The following is a 16,208-nucleotide window of genomic DNA, read 5'->3' on the forward strand; positions in this document are numbered from 1 at the left end:
CACAATTTTTGCAACTTTCCCAGCTACCTTCTGACAAGCAAATTCAATAGGTAACCATGTGATTTGCTTAACAACCATGTCAAAAAGGTCATTAAATCAGTCACTATTATGATTAGAAGTCAGGGACTACCTGTAACTGTTTGCTATGTGATGAAATATTTTATTCTGACTGCCCTGAAGCTTCCACTATTCAGCTTCATGAGATCAGGTTCTCCCTTGGTTTCTTTTATTTTCTAAATTAAAATGCTCTATGTGTTGTAACCTATCCAAATAGGGGGGATGCCTAAACCCCCTGAACACTTTGACTCATTTCCAGCTGTTCAGGTGAGATTCTTGTGTTGCAAAAAATTTAGGCTGGGTTCCTTCAGCATGCAGCCACTGAGCACCATTGGTCTGCATCTGACATCTCTGCTTCTGCTAACATTCTTTCATGTAGGGAGATAAAAACCCCATCACTTCACTCATTCAAACAGTTCTCAACAAGCCTGAATTTTGCTTCTTGAAAAGAATTCTGAGGTTTCTTTCCTAGCCAACATTCTGCCAAGACTGAAAGATTCCACCCACCTTGCTTGGGAACATATTCAATCTTGATCTCTAGAAAGGGATAAAGAAAGAAGAAGAAAAAACAGCAGTGAAACCTCTGGGCAATATTTGAGGTTATAAATCTACATTTTTACTTTCTGTGCCACTATAAAATTAAGGTGTGGTCATTCCCCAAAATAGTGTCCCCTGTGAAATAAGAATATCCTAACCTTCCTTACAAACTGAAGTCAATCATATCCAAAAGAATATAACCATGAGAGAATAGGCAATGTGGCTTCTTTAGTTAGCATAAAAGTTTTGCAGAAGTAGGTTCCTACTGGTTCAGCCCAGTTCTACCAAATAGGTAGTAACTTTAGGGACTAATTCTCTGAACTGGTAGTAACGGCAGCCTGGCCATGCCTGCTGAACCGGACCCCCGGTTGCTGCTTGCTTGCCCACCCGACGTGTCCGTCGGACGGTAAGCTGACAAGAGCTGGGAAGCAGATGGCTGGCAAAGAAGCCTCTCAGCCGCCTGGCTGCAGGGCGCCGAAAAGTCCTTTAGCCAGTGAGAAGAAAGCTGTGCATGTACAAAGATAGCAGCAGCAACCAGAGATCTTTTCGGCACCCTGCACCAGTGGCTGGGTGGAAAAAAAGCCTCTCGGCTTCCAAGTTCAGATGTAGGCTTGGTCCCTTCACAGGGTCGCTTTTCTCTGTGCCTGAGAAAGATCAAACGGTGTGGAGCAGCCTTTAAGGACAAAGGCAGCATAGCCGCCTAGACGAGGTAAAATAAAACAAACCACTGAAGGAAGGAGCCCCCTGAAGCTGCTGGCGTTGCAGCCACCCCCCTTCCCGCAGCTTGGAGCTCCAAGCAGAAGAGGTCCTCGGCTGTCGCGAAGGAGAGGCAGCTCTGGGTGTGCTATGTCCGCTTCGTTCTCTTTGAGAGCAGCTTTGCAGTTTGCAAATTGCAAAGCTGCTCTCAAAGAGAACGAAGTGGGCATGGTGCACCCAGAGCTGCCACTTCTTTACAATAGCCGAGGACGGATGAGTTTGCTCAGGAGCGATGCCGACGAGGAAGGCAGCCGGGTCAGCGGGAGGCATAGCCCGAGGTCTCTGAGATGGGTAAACAAGTGTGGGGAGCCGAAGAGAACTTGGTCTCCCAGCCTTCGCCTGCGCCTCTGTGATGCCAGCATCTCCCAAAGCCACTGCCGTTGGAGCCACAACAGGGACTGGGGCAGCCCAATAAGCTGGGTGCCCGAAAACAGCACGGAGGCTGCCCGCAATTCCTTGGCTCATGTGGGCTGCAGCTGAGCCTGCTGTCCTGAGCCGGTGGACGGAAGCATCCCTCCCCAGCCAGATCTTTCCGTATTTGACTTAGAGGAAAGCGCAGCTCATGCCTGCTATATTTCGCTGTGCTGGACGAGTGAAGGGAGAGAAACAGCCAGTGGAGAGCACATATCGCTGCTCCAGTCCACGTGTTCTCCAGGTCAGCAGCTGTTTCTTTCCTTCGTTGCTCTTTATGGGAAAGTGTGCGCTTTCCTCCAAGTCTCATCCGAAAAGATCTGTGCAGAGAAAAGTACCTGTTTCCCTCTGCTGCCCACAGCATTTGATTTAGAGGAAAGCACAGCTCCTGGCTGCTAAATTTCACTGTGCTGCACCAAATGCTTTCCCATAAAGAGCAAGGAAGGAGAGAAACAGCTGTTGGCCTGGAGAACATATGGACTGGAGCACTTCTGTGTGCTCTCCACTGGCTGTTTCTTCCCCTTCGCTAGTGCAGCACAGTGAAATGTAGCAGCCATGAGCTGCACTTTCCTCTAAATCAAATCCAGAAAGATCTGGTTGGGGAGGGGTGCCTCCATCTGCTGGCTCAGGGCAGCAGGCTCAGCTGTAGCCCAGATGAGCCGAGGAACTGTGGGGAGCCTCCCATGTTGCACCCCCCACCCAGCCTTCACCCGCGCCACCGTGCTGCCAGTGTCTCCCAAAGCCGCCTCCATTGAAGCCGCAACAGGGGCAGGGGCAGCCCAGTAAGCTGGGCACCCGAAAACAGCACGGAGGCTGCCCGCAATTCCTTGGCTCATCTGGGCTGCAGCTGAATCAGCTGCCCTGAGCCAGTGGAGGCCGCACAGGGCACAGCTATGAGTATGTTAACCTCGCCCTCCCCAAGTGCCAGACTCTGCCGTTGCCATTGCCCCTGGCTTGCCCTGCTTGCCCCTGGCTGGCTTCATACTCATGCGGGCTAGCATGAGCATGGGTCTCCAGGAGCTCGGCAACAACAACACCAAATGTTCTCCAGTCGGCCGTTGAGAAGGAAGCTGCTTCGTGCTTTCCCTCTGTTGTCCTTCCCGACCAAAAAACCGTGGCTGGCGGGCCGCAGAAACAGGGTCACCCTCTTGACTGGGAGCCTGGGTGCATCCTCGGTGAAGCCACTCCCCAAGTCCAGAAGGAAGCCTTTCTCCTGCATGCTCATCTCGCGGATGGAACCTGGCCGGCCCAGCTCAGCACCGCCAGCAGGAGTGGGGTGCTCTGGCTGCAACCACAAAGAAGGCCTGTCAGAGGCGAGAAGGGGCTCTTTTCAGCCAGGAAGGGCAATGGAGGGAAAGCCGAGACGATCACTGCCACCCCACCACATCTTAACCTGGATATGGGGCCAGAGTGTCAAAAGAAAAAGTGTCAAAAAGTCCCAAAAATTTTCGCCACTGTTTCGATGGGCATGGCTTTGGGGGAGGGTGTCATGTGACTGAGTGCATGAGTGATGTCAAGTTGGCCATGCCCACTCAGTCATCTCCCCTACCACCACCTAGCCACACCCACAGAACTGGCAGTAAAAAAAATTAGAACCCACCACTGAACTGAAACATACATTTAAACACATGTATACACACAAAGTACCCAGGTTGATGATCCATAGGACCCTGAACCCTTTTTTAAAGCTCCTGAAGTCCTTCGACCCACAAAAAATTCACAGCAATGGGCATAATTTTCCTTGAGTATTGAGATAGTCAGTTAAGGCTTTAATCTATTCTATAGTCATTGACCTTTTTTTGGCCATGGCAGAGATTGCGGACCAAGAATGTTTGTGAGCCAGATGGAGTTGCAAAATGTTCGGAGCTTGTTTTTACTAAAGCTCATCTTAATAGTCACTTGGGGTTTCCATGCTTTCCAGTTACTAAAAACACATTTTAAAGGAGTGCACATTTTTCCTAAGGTGACCAGACCAACAATTCCTATACCTTGCTTATTTCCAATTGTCCTTAAGGAGTTTCCCGGTTCCTTTCTGTCAGAATCGAAGCTAGCTTCTTCCCTTCGCTAGTGCAGCACAGTGAAATGTAGCAGCCATGAGCTGCACTTTCCTCTAAATCAAATCCAGAAAGATCTGGTTGGGAGGGTGTCATGTGACTGAGTGCATGAGTGATGTCAAGTTGGCCATGCCCACTCAGTCATCTCCCCTACCACCACCTAGCCACACCCACAGAACTGGCAGTAAAAAAAATTAGAACCCACCACTGAACTGAAACATACATTTAAACACATGTATACACACAAAGTACCCAGGTTGATGATCCATAGGACCCTGAACCCTTTTTTAAAGCTCCTGAAGTCCTTCGACCCACAAAAAATTCACAGCAATGGGCATAATTTTCCTTTTTTTAAATTGAAAAATGAAGCAAGTACTGTAAACTAAAAGTCAAAAGGAAAAAAATCCTAGAAAAATTAACTCCATACATTAGAGTGACTTCACAATTTAACTGTCAGTAGTCCTTACTTCAACAATGGCAACAAAAATAATTGTGGCCCTTGCATGCAAAAATGTGGTCTCCTCCTACTTTAGACTAATGAGTTTCAGTGCATTTCGTCTAGACTTGGAATAAAATTTGCTTCAGGATTTTAGCTACAGTTCTTCATTTCATTTCCCCTTGCAATATTCACACGCTTTGTCATTAGTTGCTTTGGAAAAATCCCTGTTAAGATTGGGAGGGGGGGGTTCTGTTTTTGCCTCAAAAATTTGTGGCACAGGTCAGTTTTTTGGCTCATAGCAATTCCAATTTAGTTTGGAAAACTGAGCAGCAATCCTTGCAATCCAAAATGAAAAACAAACAAATCATGTATTTGCATAGAGGAACCATTCCAAGAGTTTCATGTAATGCACCCATGCACCACGTTGGCTAGATATGTGATGGAAGTAATTTAGAAAACTCAAACTCATGTTTCAGTGTGTTTCTGAATGAATACCATAAATACACACTATTCAGCCACTCTTCTGCACATGCACTATAACTGTGATGATCATAAGTATCTCAAGGGCTTTGCACTGACTGGAGAATCTTAAGCCTCCTAAACAAGTCCCTCCCTGCACTGACCCAAGAAGTTGAGTTTAGCAGAAAGTGAAAGAGCATATCCATCAGGGACGAAGGTGTAATCTCCCTCATCTTCAGGTCTCACATCATCAATGACCAGCTTGTGGACCCTGCAGAACAAAATTGAAATTATGAACAAAGGGTCAGAATGGATGGATCATCATCAGCTAATTTGCAGGTTTGGGGTTCTAATTAAAATCACCTCTCATAGATGGCCCAGCACCTTGATTTTTCCTCACCATTAAACAGATCATTTATGATCTAGTTCTCATCAAATGAACAAACTGGCTGTTCAGGTGAAACAGCATACATTGCATCAAACTCTTGTTTTTCATGCAGGCTCATTTCATTCTAGGCTCCAAAGCAAAGGAAACAACACTGAAATAGCCATCAGAAATGAAATTTTGTGAAACCTCAGTTCGTTGAGTGTAATTTATTTAGCACTTAAAAGTATAAGAAAGTGGTGATCAGGGTGCATCAATGTGTTTGCACATGTCTGCATTAAAAAATAAATAAATCAGGAACCACACCCTTAAAATAAATATCGAGTTTGCCTTTATTACCTTGTTCACTCTTCCCTTCCTTCAGAAATTATATCACCCATAGTTGCTGTTAGTGAGATGATAGCATATAAATTTAATAAATAAATAAAAAAAGGAAATAGTAAAGTACATTGTATAGAGAGATGATATTCTGCCCAAGCCTAAAGAGTGAGATTTATACTCAAGCAAAAATCTAAAGCTGAATTTCATATGCTTGAGGCAAGTGTTTAATCTGTAATATCAAAACAGATTCAGCTGAACTAATAAAATAGCAGGCACAAATGGACAAAATGGCAAAAATAAGTACTTCACTTATATTCTGGATTCTAGGTCCCTTTATTATGGCAAGTTACTTGCGGAAACATCTTATCTCTGGTTATAGCTGCCCATCCCACCCAGCCAGGTAGGAGGAATTTGTTACATAGCCCATCAGTTAAAGAATTTGGACTCGTGGGGCCTAGGAAGATACCAATCTCTGCTGTCTCCCCCACTCTGTGGAATATCACCCCCCACCCAGTGGTGAGGTGGACCCCCAGTCTCCTGGCCTTTCAGAAATATTTGAAGATCTGGGCTGTACCAAACTTGCTTGGGGTATGCAGAAAGCATGCAAGCTTGAAGTTGATTAGCACCCTTGAAGGCCTTCTGCCAACTTTTTAACTTTAATAATTTTATATTTGTTTTAAGTGCCTTCAATTGTATTATGTTTATATGGTTCTTATGTTTTAAATATACACCACACAGAGCCCCTTCGTAAGATGAGATGGGCTATCTCCAAATTTGATAAATATATAAATAAAAGACTAATACTGCATTATTGGAAAGATAAATGTATGGTCCCAGTTATTCAAAGGATTGAAAATCTGATCGCATTTGCTATCCATGCAATCCATGAGCAGAATATCTATAGACTTTGTATGGACAAATAAAATGAATTATAGAACTTATTTCCACTTAACATGGTGGGGTATAAAAGAAAGCTAGTGATATAAGGGTATCAAAATAAATAAATTTGAATAAAATTTATTTTAGATAAGGATATATAAAACTGTAACTATTCATTGTTATAACAATATATTTTACTTTGGGGGGGTTCCCCATTTTGTATGTCGAATTTTATTTTCTTGAGCATACGTGTATTTGCATCATAATTTTCTTTTTCTGTAACTAGTTAATTTTTTTTAAACCCTACTCTGCCTATATTCTAGTTTTCTCCAAATGCTCACCTGCCCTTGTGACTGATTGTAATGCGTTTACTGGGTCGGATCTCAACTCCATTCTTGTACCATTTGCCAGTCACCTTCTCATCAGACACTTCACACTTGAAGACGGCTTGTTCAGTGGCCTTGACCGTCAGATCAGCAATACCTTGAATTACCTCGAGCGGTTTGTCTGGATGGTAAGATTTGAATACATAAATTTCACTGGGAAAAAGTCCAAATTCCCTTTTAGCCTTTCAATTGATGGCTCCATTGGCCCCCACAGACCTTCAACTGCAAGATCTGCCTCTGATTGGCCCCCGTTGGTTACAATCTGGTAGCGCCCAGCATCTTCTTTGCTAGCCTCATTGATGATGAGCATGTGCTTTTTGCCATCCTTTCTGATGCGATACTTGAAGGTGTCTTCACGAGTCAACTCCACACCGTCTTTCAACCTGGAGATGATGAGAGGGAAAAGGGGAAAAGATGGAGAAAGGACATGACTGGAGAGACAAGTAAATGCAAGTAAAATGCAAGTGAAACAAGAGGGAAGGCAAGGGTCTTGCCAGCATCATAACGGACAAAAAATGTAGCTTTTCCAAAATATTAGCCATATTTTCAATCTGATTACATTTTCTAAGATTGTTCTTCTTATGATTCTATATTTCCAAGCAACATTTCCTTTTTTAACTATGTATTATTTATAAATTTATCATTATTATTCTGCTAATCTAGAATTCTTGCTTCCTAAATTTAAAACATAGAATTTGATTGAAAAGAACTGCCATTTTAATTTTTTATCACATTATTATTCTATTATTATTATTATTTTTTGCTGAGTTAAAGAAAGAAAGATGAAAACAAATCAACATGAAACGTATGTTGGTAAATTGAAGAGATAACTCTGTAGTCAATACCAGAGACTGGGATTATTTAGAAGACATCTGATTGGCTAGAAGATAAAAAAAAAGAGAGAGAGAGAAATTGTAAAAGTTGGACTGGGAACTTACCACATTACCTGGGCTCCTTCCTCAGATACCTCTACTTCCAACACTACTTTGTCTCCCACATATACTTGTTGGTCATCCAGACCACTCATGACCAGGACAGGTGGTTCTAGGTACATAAAGATGGAATATATAATGGGGATATTACTCATACACAGCTACGCCTTTCAACATTATTCTGCAAATCATCACAATCTTTGTCATTTTCTTCAATTGTATTATATTTGCATGCATCCTCCATCTTCACCTTTTACAAAGACCTCTGTGAAGCACTTCTCATCTCCAGCCACACATTCATAGGCTGCATCATCCGTCAGCGTTGTCTTGGTGATTGTCAGGATACGTTTCTTACCCACATTCTCAAAGATGTACCTATCCACAAGAAAGAAAAAAAACCATGCACCTACACAGAAAGAATCATAATGTTTCTCTTGTCTCCCAATATATTTTCTCATTTCCTATCCACTAGAACAATAAACCAGTGTCCTGGCTTTACCACCTCATTGCTCAGACTTACTTGCCACTGGGCTTGAGCAGTTGTCCATTTTTCATCCATTTGATAGGTAAGTCAGGGTCACTCAACTCCACCCACATCTTGATCTTTTGGCCTTTGTCAACTTGATAGGCTGGGTCCAGTTTCTTAATGAAAGCTAGAAAAGATATTGACACTCTTTTGCGCTCTTGGCTAATAGAACGCTAATGGGACAATATTAATTATATGTGATGCCAAAATGCTAAAACATGCCACATAACTACTGGCATTAAACAGAAGTTATATTTCAGTCTCCATCAGTCTAGTCCCTTCTGATACCTGCACTTTTCTTGACCTCCACCTTGGCTTTCTTGAGCCTTTTCAACATGCCACGTAGATCAGTGATGCCATACTCAAAGGCAATTCGCTCATACTCGCTTTTCTTGGTCACACCCTTAAGCAGTTCCCAGATCTCTGGTGGAATCCCCAAATCATCATCATCGTCCTTCTTTTTCTTCTTTTTCTTCTCTTCTTCTTGCACTTGCACTTCTCTACAAAGAGGGATAGAGGAAGAGGAAGCTTTCAAACCGTCCTCTAGAACAGCTGTCCCCAACCTTTGCAGCTTGGCAGCCTGGCTTGGGAGGTGGGAGGGTGAGAGGGGTAAGACTTGTACAAGTTGAGCTGTATATGCATGCACGTGTGTGCCGGTCTGGCCCTCATGTGAGTTGAGCTGTACACATGTGCACCAGCCCACAGCCCAGTTGCGAATAGACCATGGTCTGATAGTGGGCTGCAGTCTGGGGGTTGGGGACTAGAGCAGCCAATTCTTGTCCTATATTGCATTATAGAAAACTCCCAATTTCTCCAAAAGATAGCTTGTCCTAAATTTGACCATCAAGGAGCTGAAAAGAAATTACATAAAAGCCCTTTCTCCTCATCTCCCTTTGTTATCATATTCTCAGGAAATCTAAGATCTTCCATTTTAAAGGAAAATTACTTCACAAAAAAAAAATGCAGGTGAAGGCAATATACTATATATCTAAATAGGTATTTTTCAGCCTAATGCTGGCTGGGAAATTCTGAGAGTTGAAATCTACATCTTAAAATTGCCAAAGTTGAGAAACATTACAGGTCTCAAATGTAAATTAATAAATGCAAGAAGTATTGTAAACAAATTACCTGAATTTATCCTCTTATTAAACAATAGTACATTTGATATCATATTTGTTTGTGAAACATGGCTGAACTCATCCCTCACTGACTCCATTATTTCAAACAAAGAGCATCAAGTCCTTCATTCAGATTGTGAACACCGCAGAGGTGGTAGAGTAGCTATCTTTTACAAAAAATCACTGAACTTAAAAAATATTCACGTTGCACATAAACTTTCTCTTCCCAAAACTTTGTGACCTGTCCTCAAACACCACAATTAGATTTATACTATGCTACAGAGCCCCTGACTACGACATCACTCATGCAAATATGTTAACGTCACTGCTAACATGGGCTTCCTCTTGCCCATATCCTCTCATCTTACTGGGTGACCTTAATCTACCTTCTATAAACTGGATAACAAATGAATGTACAACCGAACCAATCCATACTACACTATACAGCGCCGTTACAAACCTAGGTCTCGAACAACTAGTAACTAACAATACAAGACTCAAGAACTGCCTCGACCCCAACTTTTGTAATAACACAAACTCAATTTATGGACTACAAATAAAAGAACCCTTTTCCAACAGTGACCACTGCATGATAGACTTTTGTCTTAATATACGCCCTCACATAAATTGTCATAATAATAGTACTCCAAACTACAATTTTAAAAAAGCCAACTATGACCTTATAAAAAACGATCTCTCATTTCTTGACTGGCAAAATCTATTCTCAACCTGTATCACTGCAGAAGACCTCTATAATGTATTCCTACTTGAAATCAATAAAATCATTAAACTATACGTACCACAAATCACCACCCAAAGAAAAAAAAACAAATTACCCATATCAATAAAAAAACTTCAATCCAAAAAAAATCCCTTTGGAAAAGAAACAAAAAGGACTATGTAGCAAACTTCAAAAACCGCTACAGAAATATTTGCAACCAAATAAAAACTGAATGTAACATTTACCACACCAAGCAAGAAGAAGACCTTCTACGCACTAATTCCAATCGTGCTTTTTATAATTTTGTGAACAATAAACTTAAAGAAACAAGATCCATTCCACCACTAAAAGAATCTAACGGCAAAGAATATACTGATGGAACAGTTAAAGCAAACCTCTTTAACACATTCTTTGGCTCAGTCTTTGTAACCAGCGATGGCTCATATCCAACATTCCCCCATCGTACTAACGAGTACAACGACTTAACACTTATAGACTTCACAGAAGATAATGTTGAAAAAGCTCTTCGCAACCTGAAACCATCATTATCTATTGGGCCTGATGGACTATGTGCATACTTCTTAAAAAAACTTTCCACTAATATAGCAGAACCCCTAAGCATAATCTTTAATAAAGCTTTCACGACTAGTTCCCTTCCCAAACTCTGGTCTCTAGCCACAGTCATCCCTATCTTCAAAAAAGGAGATCCCAGTCTAGTTGAAAATTACAGACCTATCTCTCTATGTTGCGTCACATGCAAAGTAATGGAATCTATTATAAACCAATCCATTACACTCCACCTAGAAACAAACAACCTACTCTCTAATAAACAATTTGATTTCAGAAAAAAATTATCATGTAACTTACAACTTCTCCACTGCAAAAACATATGGACTACTAACCTTGATCAAGGAAAAGCAATAGATGTAATCTACATAGACTTCTGCAAAGCTTTTGACTCAGTAGTACATGATAAACTTCTCCTAAAACTAAAATCTACGGCATTTCAGGACCTAGTCACAATTGGATAAATGCCTTCCTGTCAAACAGACATCAAGTGGTCAAAATTGGCAACGCTCTATCAAATCCTGTTCCTGTCAAAAGTGGCGTTCTCCAAGGCAGCATTCTTGGACCAACGCTCTTCATACTATACATAAATTATCTCTGTGACCTTATCTCAAGTTATTGTGTTCTCTTTGCTGACGATGTCAAACTATTTAACACCACAGACAATACATCTACCATTCAAAAAGACCTTGATCATCTCATCGCTTGGTCTAAAACTTGGCAACTCCAAATCTCAACCAGCAAATGCTCAATCTTACATATTGGGAAAAAGAACCCTAACAGTAAGTACAAGCTTGATGGACATTACCTAATAGATGACCCCCACCCTGTCAAAGACCTTGGAGTTTTCATATTTAATGACCTAAGTGCCAAAGCCCACTGCAACTACATAGCAAAAAAGGCTCTAAGAGTTGTAAACCTAATTTTACGCAGCTTCTTTTCCAAAAACTCTACACTACTAACCAAAGCATATAAAAGATTTGCTAGACCTATTCTTTAATACAGCTCACCTGTCTGGAACCCATACCACATCTCTGACATTAATACAATTGAACGTGTCCAGAAATATTTTACAAGAAGAGTTCTCTGCTCCTCTGAAAACAACAAAATACCTTATAACACCAGACTTGAAATCCTGGGATTAGAAAACTTAGAACTCTGCTGGCTCCAACATGACCTGTGTTTAACATACAGAATCATCTATTGCAATATCCTTTCTGTAAAAGACTACTTCAGCTTCAATCGCAATAATACAAGAGCAAACAATAGATTCAAACTTAATGTCAACCGCTTCAAACTTGATTCCAGAAAATATGACTTCTGTAACAGAGTTGTTAATGCTTGGAACTCACTCCCTGACTCTATAGTCTCAACTCAAAATCCCAAAAACTTCAACCAAAAACTGTCTACTGTTGACCTCACCCCATTCCTGAGAGGACGATAAGGGGCGTGCATGAGAGCACAAAAATGCCTACCATTCCTGTCCTATTGTTCCCTTTCATTATATCAAATTAATATAGTTGTTGCATACTTTTGCTCATATATATGTTTTTTCTTTTATGATGTGTTGTTGTTTTATGTCAATGTTTACATATACTGTTGTGACAAAAATAAATAAATAAAAAAATTGCCCTAGACTGATTGCCTCTGCTAGTTATCTATTTTCAGACAAAGATTGCTGTTATGTTCATTGCTAATATCTTCACTTACTGTACCTTTTCTTAAGCAAGCCAGTGAAATCCAACTCTCCAGCAGCATCACTTTTGGCTTCTCCACTGCAAGGAAAAGAACAGGGATCTTCTCATCCTAAAGTACCATGCATTGTAATTTTTAATGTTTTGCTTCCTATCATCTTCTGATTTTTGCAATATTTTATCTGAAGAAGAATTCTGGAGATGGCTAAACTTGCACATTCTTTTGTCTCATTGTGATTTGATTTTGGAATTGTTTTCATGATCCTTGCCTGCCACCATCACCCCCATATTTGTCAGGTTCAGCAGCAGAACTCTAGAGACAGGACTATGGAAGCTGTAGTCCAGTGGTGGGATTCAGCCAGTTTGCACCACTTCGGGAGAACCGGTTGTTAACTTTCTGAGCAGTTTGGTGAATGGGTTGTTGGAAGAAATCATTAGGGCAGAGAACCGGTTGTTAAATTATTTGAATCCCACCACTGCTGTAGTCCCAGAATGATTAAATGGAGGTGGGCTTTTCCAAATAAGGGATTCATCTGTGCTGAAACCATGGATACTTACGAACGTTTGAATGTTTCTAAAATATTGCCAGCTTCTTCTGTTCTTGGTACTAGAAGAGAAGATGACAATGCTTTAATTCTTTTATATTTATGCTTTTATGCTATTGTAAGCTGCAGAGTCTCTCTGGATAGTGAGATTGGCAGCATATAAATTTAATAAATAAATAAAAATAAAGAAAGATTTAAAGGAATAAGGGAGTTTATGGAGATAGGTATGGGGAAACAACCTATTAGAAGGAAATTAAATCTATGCAAGAATTAGAACTACAAGGCATAAAAATGAATTGGTTTTCTTATTTGCAAATACATTCTAGGTATGATAAAGATTCCAAGACAGAAGGATTTTATAACAACTTGACTAACTTAGATAAAATTTTAACAGGTACTGATAAAAATGTAATTAAAAATTATATGGATATCTATTAGAAGTTAAATTGGAAGAAGAACAAGTTAAAGAAACAATGATTGCTTGGGGGGAAAAATTTGGACATGGGATTGATCTAGAGATGCAAAAATTGTGGTTACAAAATTATAAAATAACAATGTCAACTGCATATAAAGAGAATTTATACAAGATGTTTTACAGATGGCATCTACCCCCGACGAGAATAGCCAGAATGTTCAAGAACAAATCTGAAAAATGTTGGAAATGTCATCAGATACCAGGTTCATATTACCATATGTGGTGGACGTGTGTAGAAACTAAATGTTATTGGACTAAAATCCACACGTGGTTGGAAAAAATAATAAAAAAACACATAGATTTTAAACCAGAGGTTTTTTTATTGGGGATCATACCTGAAACTTACAATAGAGAAATGAGATATTTGATTGTGAATGTATTAACAGCGGCTAGAATTGTGTTTGCTAAAAATTGGAAAAATGAGAAAATACCTACGCAAGATGAAGTTATTAAGAAAATAACGGAATGTGCTCAAATGAGCAAATTGACATTTGAAATTAGAGAACAGGAAGCTAAACAATATTACAAGATATGGGACTTATTTTATCAATGGTTAGGTAAAAAAAAAATGTTAATGAAGTTTGATAGAGGTTTTTATAATGCAAGAATTGTTGAAATATATAAAATATAATGTAATATCATCAATTTGATTCAAGATGGTGAAATAAACGATGTAATACAATTAAACTTAAAATTTAGAACATTTTGTACGAAGTGAGGGAAGAAATACTTAGAGTTAAACAAATGATTAATGGGCCAAAACAATTGGATATATATTTGATTGGTAAAATGTGAAATTAGATAAATTAAAAGATATGACTTTGGTGAAATTGCACAAAAGATTTGTAATCAACCAATCGACACACTGTTTGTATTTGTATTGAAGATGTTTTTATGTATGTTTGTCTAAAAAATAAAAAAATTTCAAACACAAAAAAGAAGGAAATTAGGAAGGAAAAAATTGTCCTCTAAAGCAAAAACATCTTTATGCTCAGAATAAATGTCCATACTAATGTTAGCTAAGAATTACTAACCAAACAAACATACGTCATTCACAGATGAAAGTAAAGAAAAGATAAAATATTCTGAAGACTAAAATTCCAGACAGGATATCAGCCACACACAAAAATTGCCATTATTAATATTAATCTGGCAAATTATTCTTGACCACTATGAAAGACTACCTGGTGGGATATAGACTCCATAGGATCACATTAGATGTGAAGACATTTAGGCTGAATTTGTACAACACAGGACTTGGCTAAACTTCATTTTGGTAGTCTGTGGCTCAATAAAATCTATGGAGATTCTCAGTCGTCCATGTCATAGTTGTCCCAAAAGTGCTTTCTTTCAAGTTCCCATAGACATTTAGCTATGCACTTTGGGATGAACACTCTTCAAATGATGCAGGGGTGACCCTGAGAAACTCCATAGATATTCACCAAGTCACAGACTACGTAACTGAACTTTAGCTAAGACCCATGTTGTACAAATTCAACCTAAATGTCTTCACAACAGAAAGAGGGCTAATGAACACTTGAATCCTTCCATTCTCTCCCATTTAATCAGAACTGAATAAGCTTGGATGAGAAGTGAAGTGTCTTCCAGCAAAGCTAGAAAGTACAATTGCCTCTTGGAAAAAAAAACCCTGTAAGTTGAGAAACCCACTTACTGACTTTAAGAGTTGTATGAAAAATGTCATTTATCTCTGTGAGCAAAGAATGTTATGCAAACATTGTAGGGTTTTTTTAAAATTTAGGTCTGGAGATTAGCAAACAGTGTGAACGTGGTGGTACCTTCTACATCAATATTGAAGACACAGCTGTCAAAAAAGTCCTTGGCTGTCACCTCAATGCGATAGTCACCTCTGTCTCCAATTACTACTTTCTCAATTTTCAGCTCATGGGAGTAAATCTTTGAGAATAAACAAAACATAAGCACAAAGTTTATTAGTAGCTATTTTTATTTCCACTATATGACTGGCATTAAATAGTTCTGAACTAGAAACAGGCATCTCTATATTCTATTGGTGTTAATGGGAGTTAAGGAGATTCAATAGGATGTGAAAAATGTAGTTCAAAGAGAAAGACAATAGCAGCAAAAAATGAACTACTGGAATTAAGATGCCTGATTTTGCAATTCTCAAACCAAAGTCCCACAGGTAGCTTTATTTACTTGTTTTACAATTCAGGCTTTGGTCAGTAAAAAGGGGGGTTCAATAAATAGTAAAATCATTTGGGGGCGAGATTTGCAACAGACACAAAAGAATTAATCACACCAACATTATTGATATCTTACACTGATATTTTTTCCTTCACTGTGCTAATTCCTATTAGTTAGGCAAATATTTGAGATTCGATGTTTACCAAAACTTGTCTGTTTTTGCTCTCAGTTTCTTTAAGCAGTTAAATCTCAAAATAATTAAATCAGTTTAAAATGTCTTGTTTAGTTTGAAATTTTCAGATATGTTTATATTTCTACTTCACCCATTTTAGAATTTTCAAGCATTTAAGAAGCTGTTTCCCAAAGAGCTGATTACCCTTTAATTCAATTTGCACACAGAGAAATCTGTTGTGTGAATACCTTCATAATGGTACAAGTGTCATCCAGCAAATTTCTCCAACAGTTACTCAGCAGTATTGTACATGGCAAGTTTCTCCAACCTGATGCTCCCTCCCTCCCTCCTCATAGCTTCTTCTTAAAAGCAGCAGAGTAGCATTTTTCTTAGGGTGAATTAAGAAAACAAGCAAGCAAATGCAGTTTGGCTACAATAAAAAAAAATGGGGATATTCCCAGGGAAAACTGATTGTTGGAAAAGTTCTACAAGTTCTCCAAAATGTACCACAGGTGGTCTTTGACTTAAGACCACCTGCAATTAGAATCAGAATTTCCATTGCTAAGCCAGATATTTGTTAAGTGAGACATACCCGACTTTACTACCTTTTT

The 16,208-nt window shown here is 39.6% G+C and overlaps 1 protein-coding gene across 1 annotated transcript in view; it reads right to left on the minus strand.

Annotated features, from left to right (window-relative positions):
* Positions 1-16,208, minus strand: part of MYBPC2 (myosin binding protein C2) — a 61,722-nt gene that overhangs the window by 8,483 nt on the left and 37,031 nt on the right. The window contains 11 exon segments of the mRNA XM_058184122.1: positions 565-594; positions 4,878-4,984; positions 6,640-6,805; positions 6,901-7,067; positions 7,623-7,728; positions 7,867-7,991; positions 8,137-8,269; positions 8,431-8,642; positions 12,264-12,323; positions 12,801-12,849; positions 15,059-15,176. Coding sequence (XP_058040105.1) covers positions 565-594; positions 4,878-4,984; positions 6,640-6,805; positions 6,901-7,067; positions 7,623-7,728; positions 7,867-7,991; positions 8,137-8,269; positions 8,431-8,642; positions 12,264-12,323; positions 12,801-12,849; positions 15,059-15,176 — 1,273 coding nt within the window.

The sequence above is a fragment of the Ahaetulla prasina genome, chromosome 4 (genome assembly GCF_028640845.1).
Source record: "Ahaetulla prasina isolate Xishuangbanna chromosome 4, ASM2864084v1, whole genome shotgun sequence".
NCBI classification, from domain to species: Eukaryota; Metazoa; Chordata; class Lepidosauria; order Squamata; family Colubridae; genus Ahaetulla; species Ahaetulla prasina.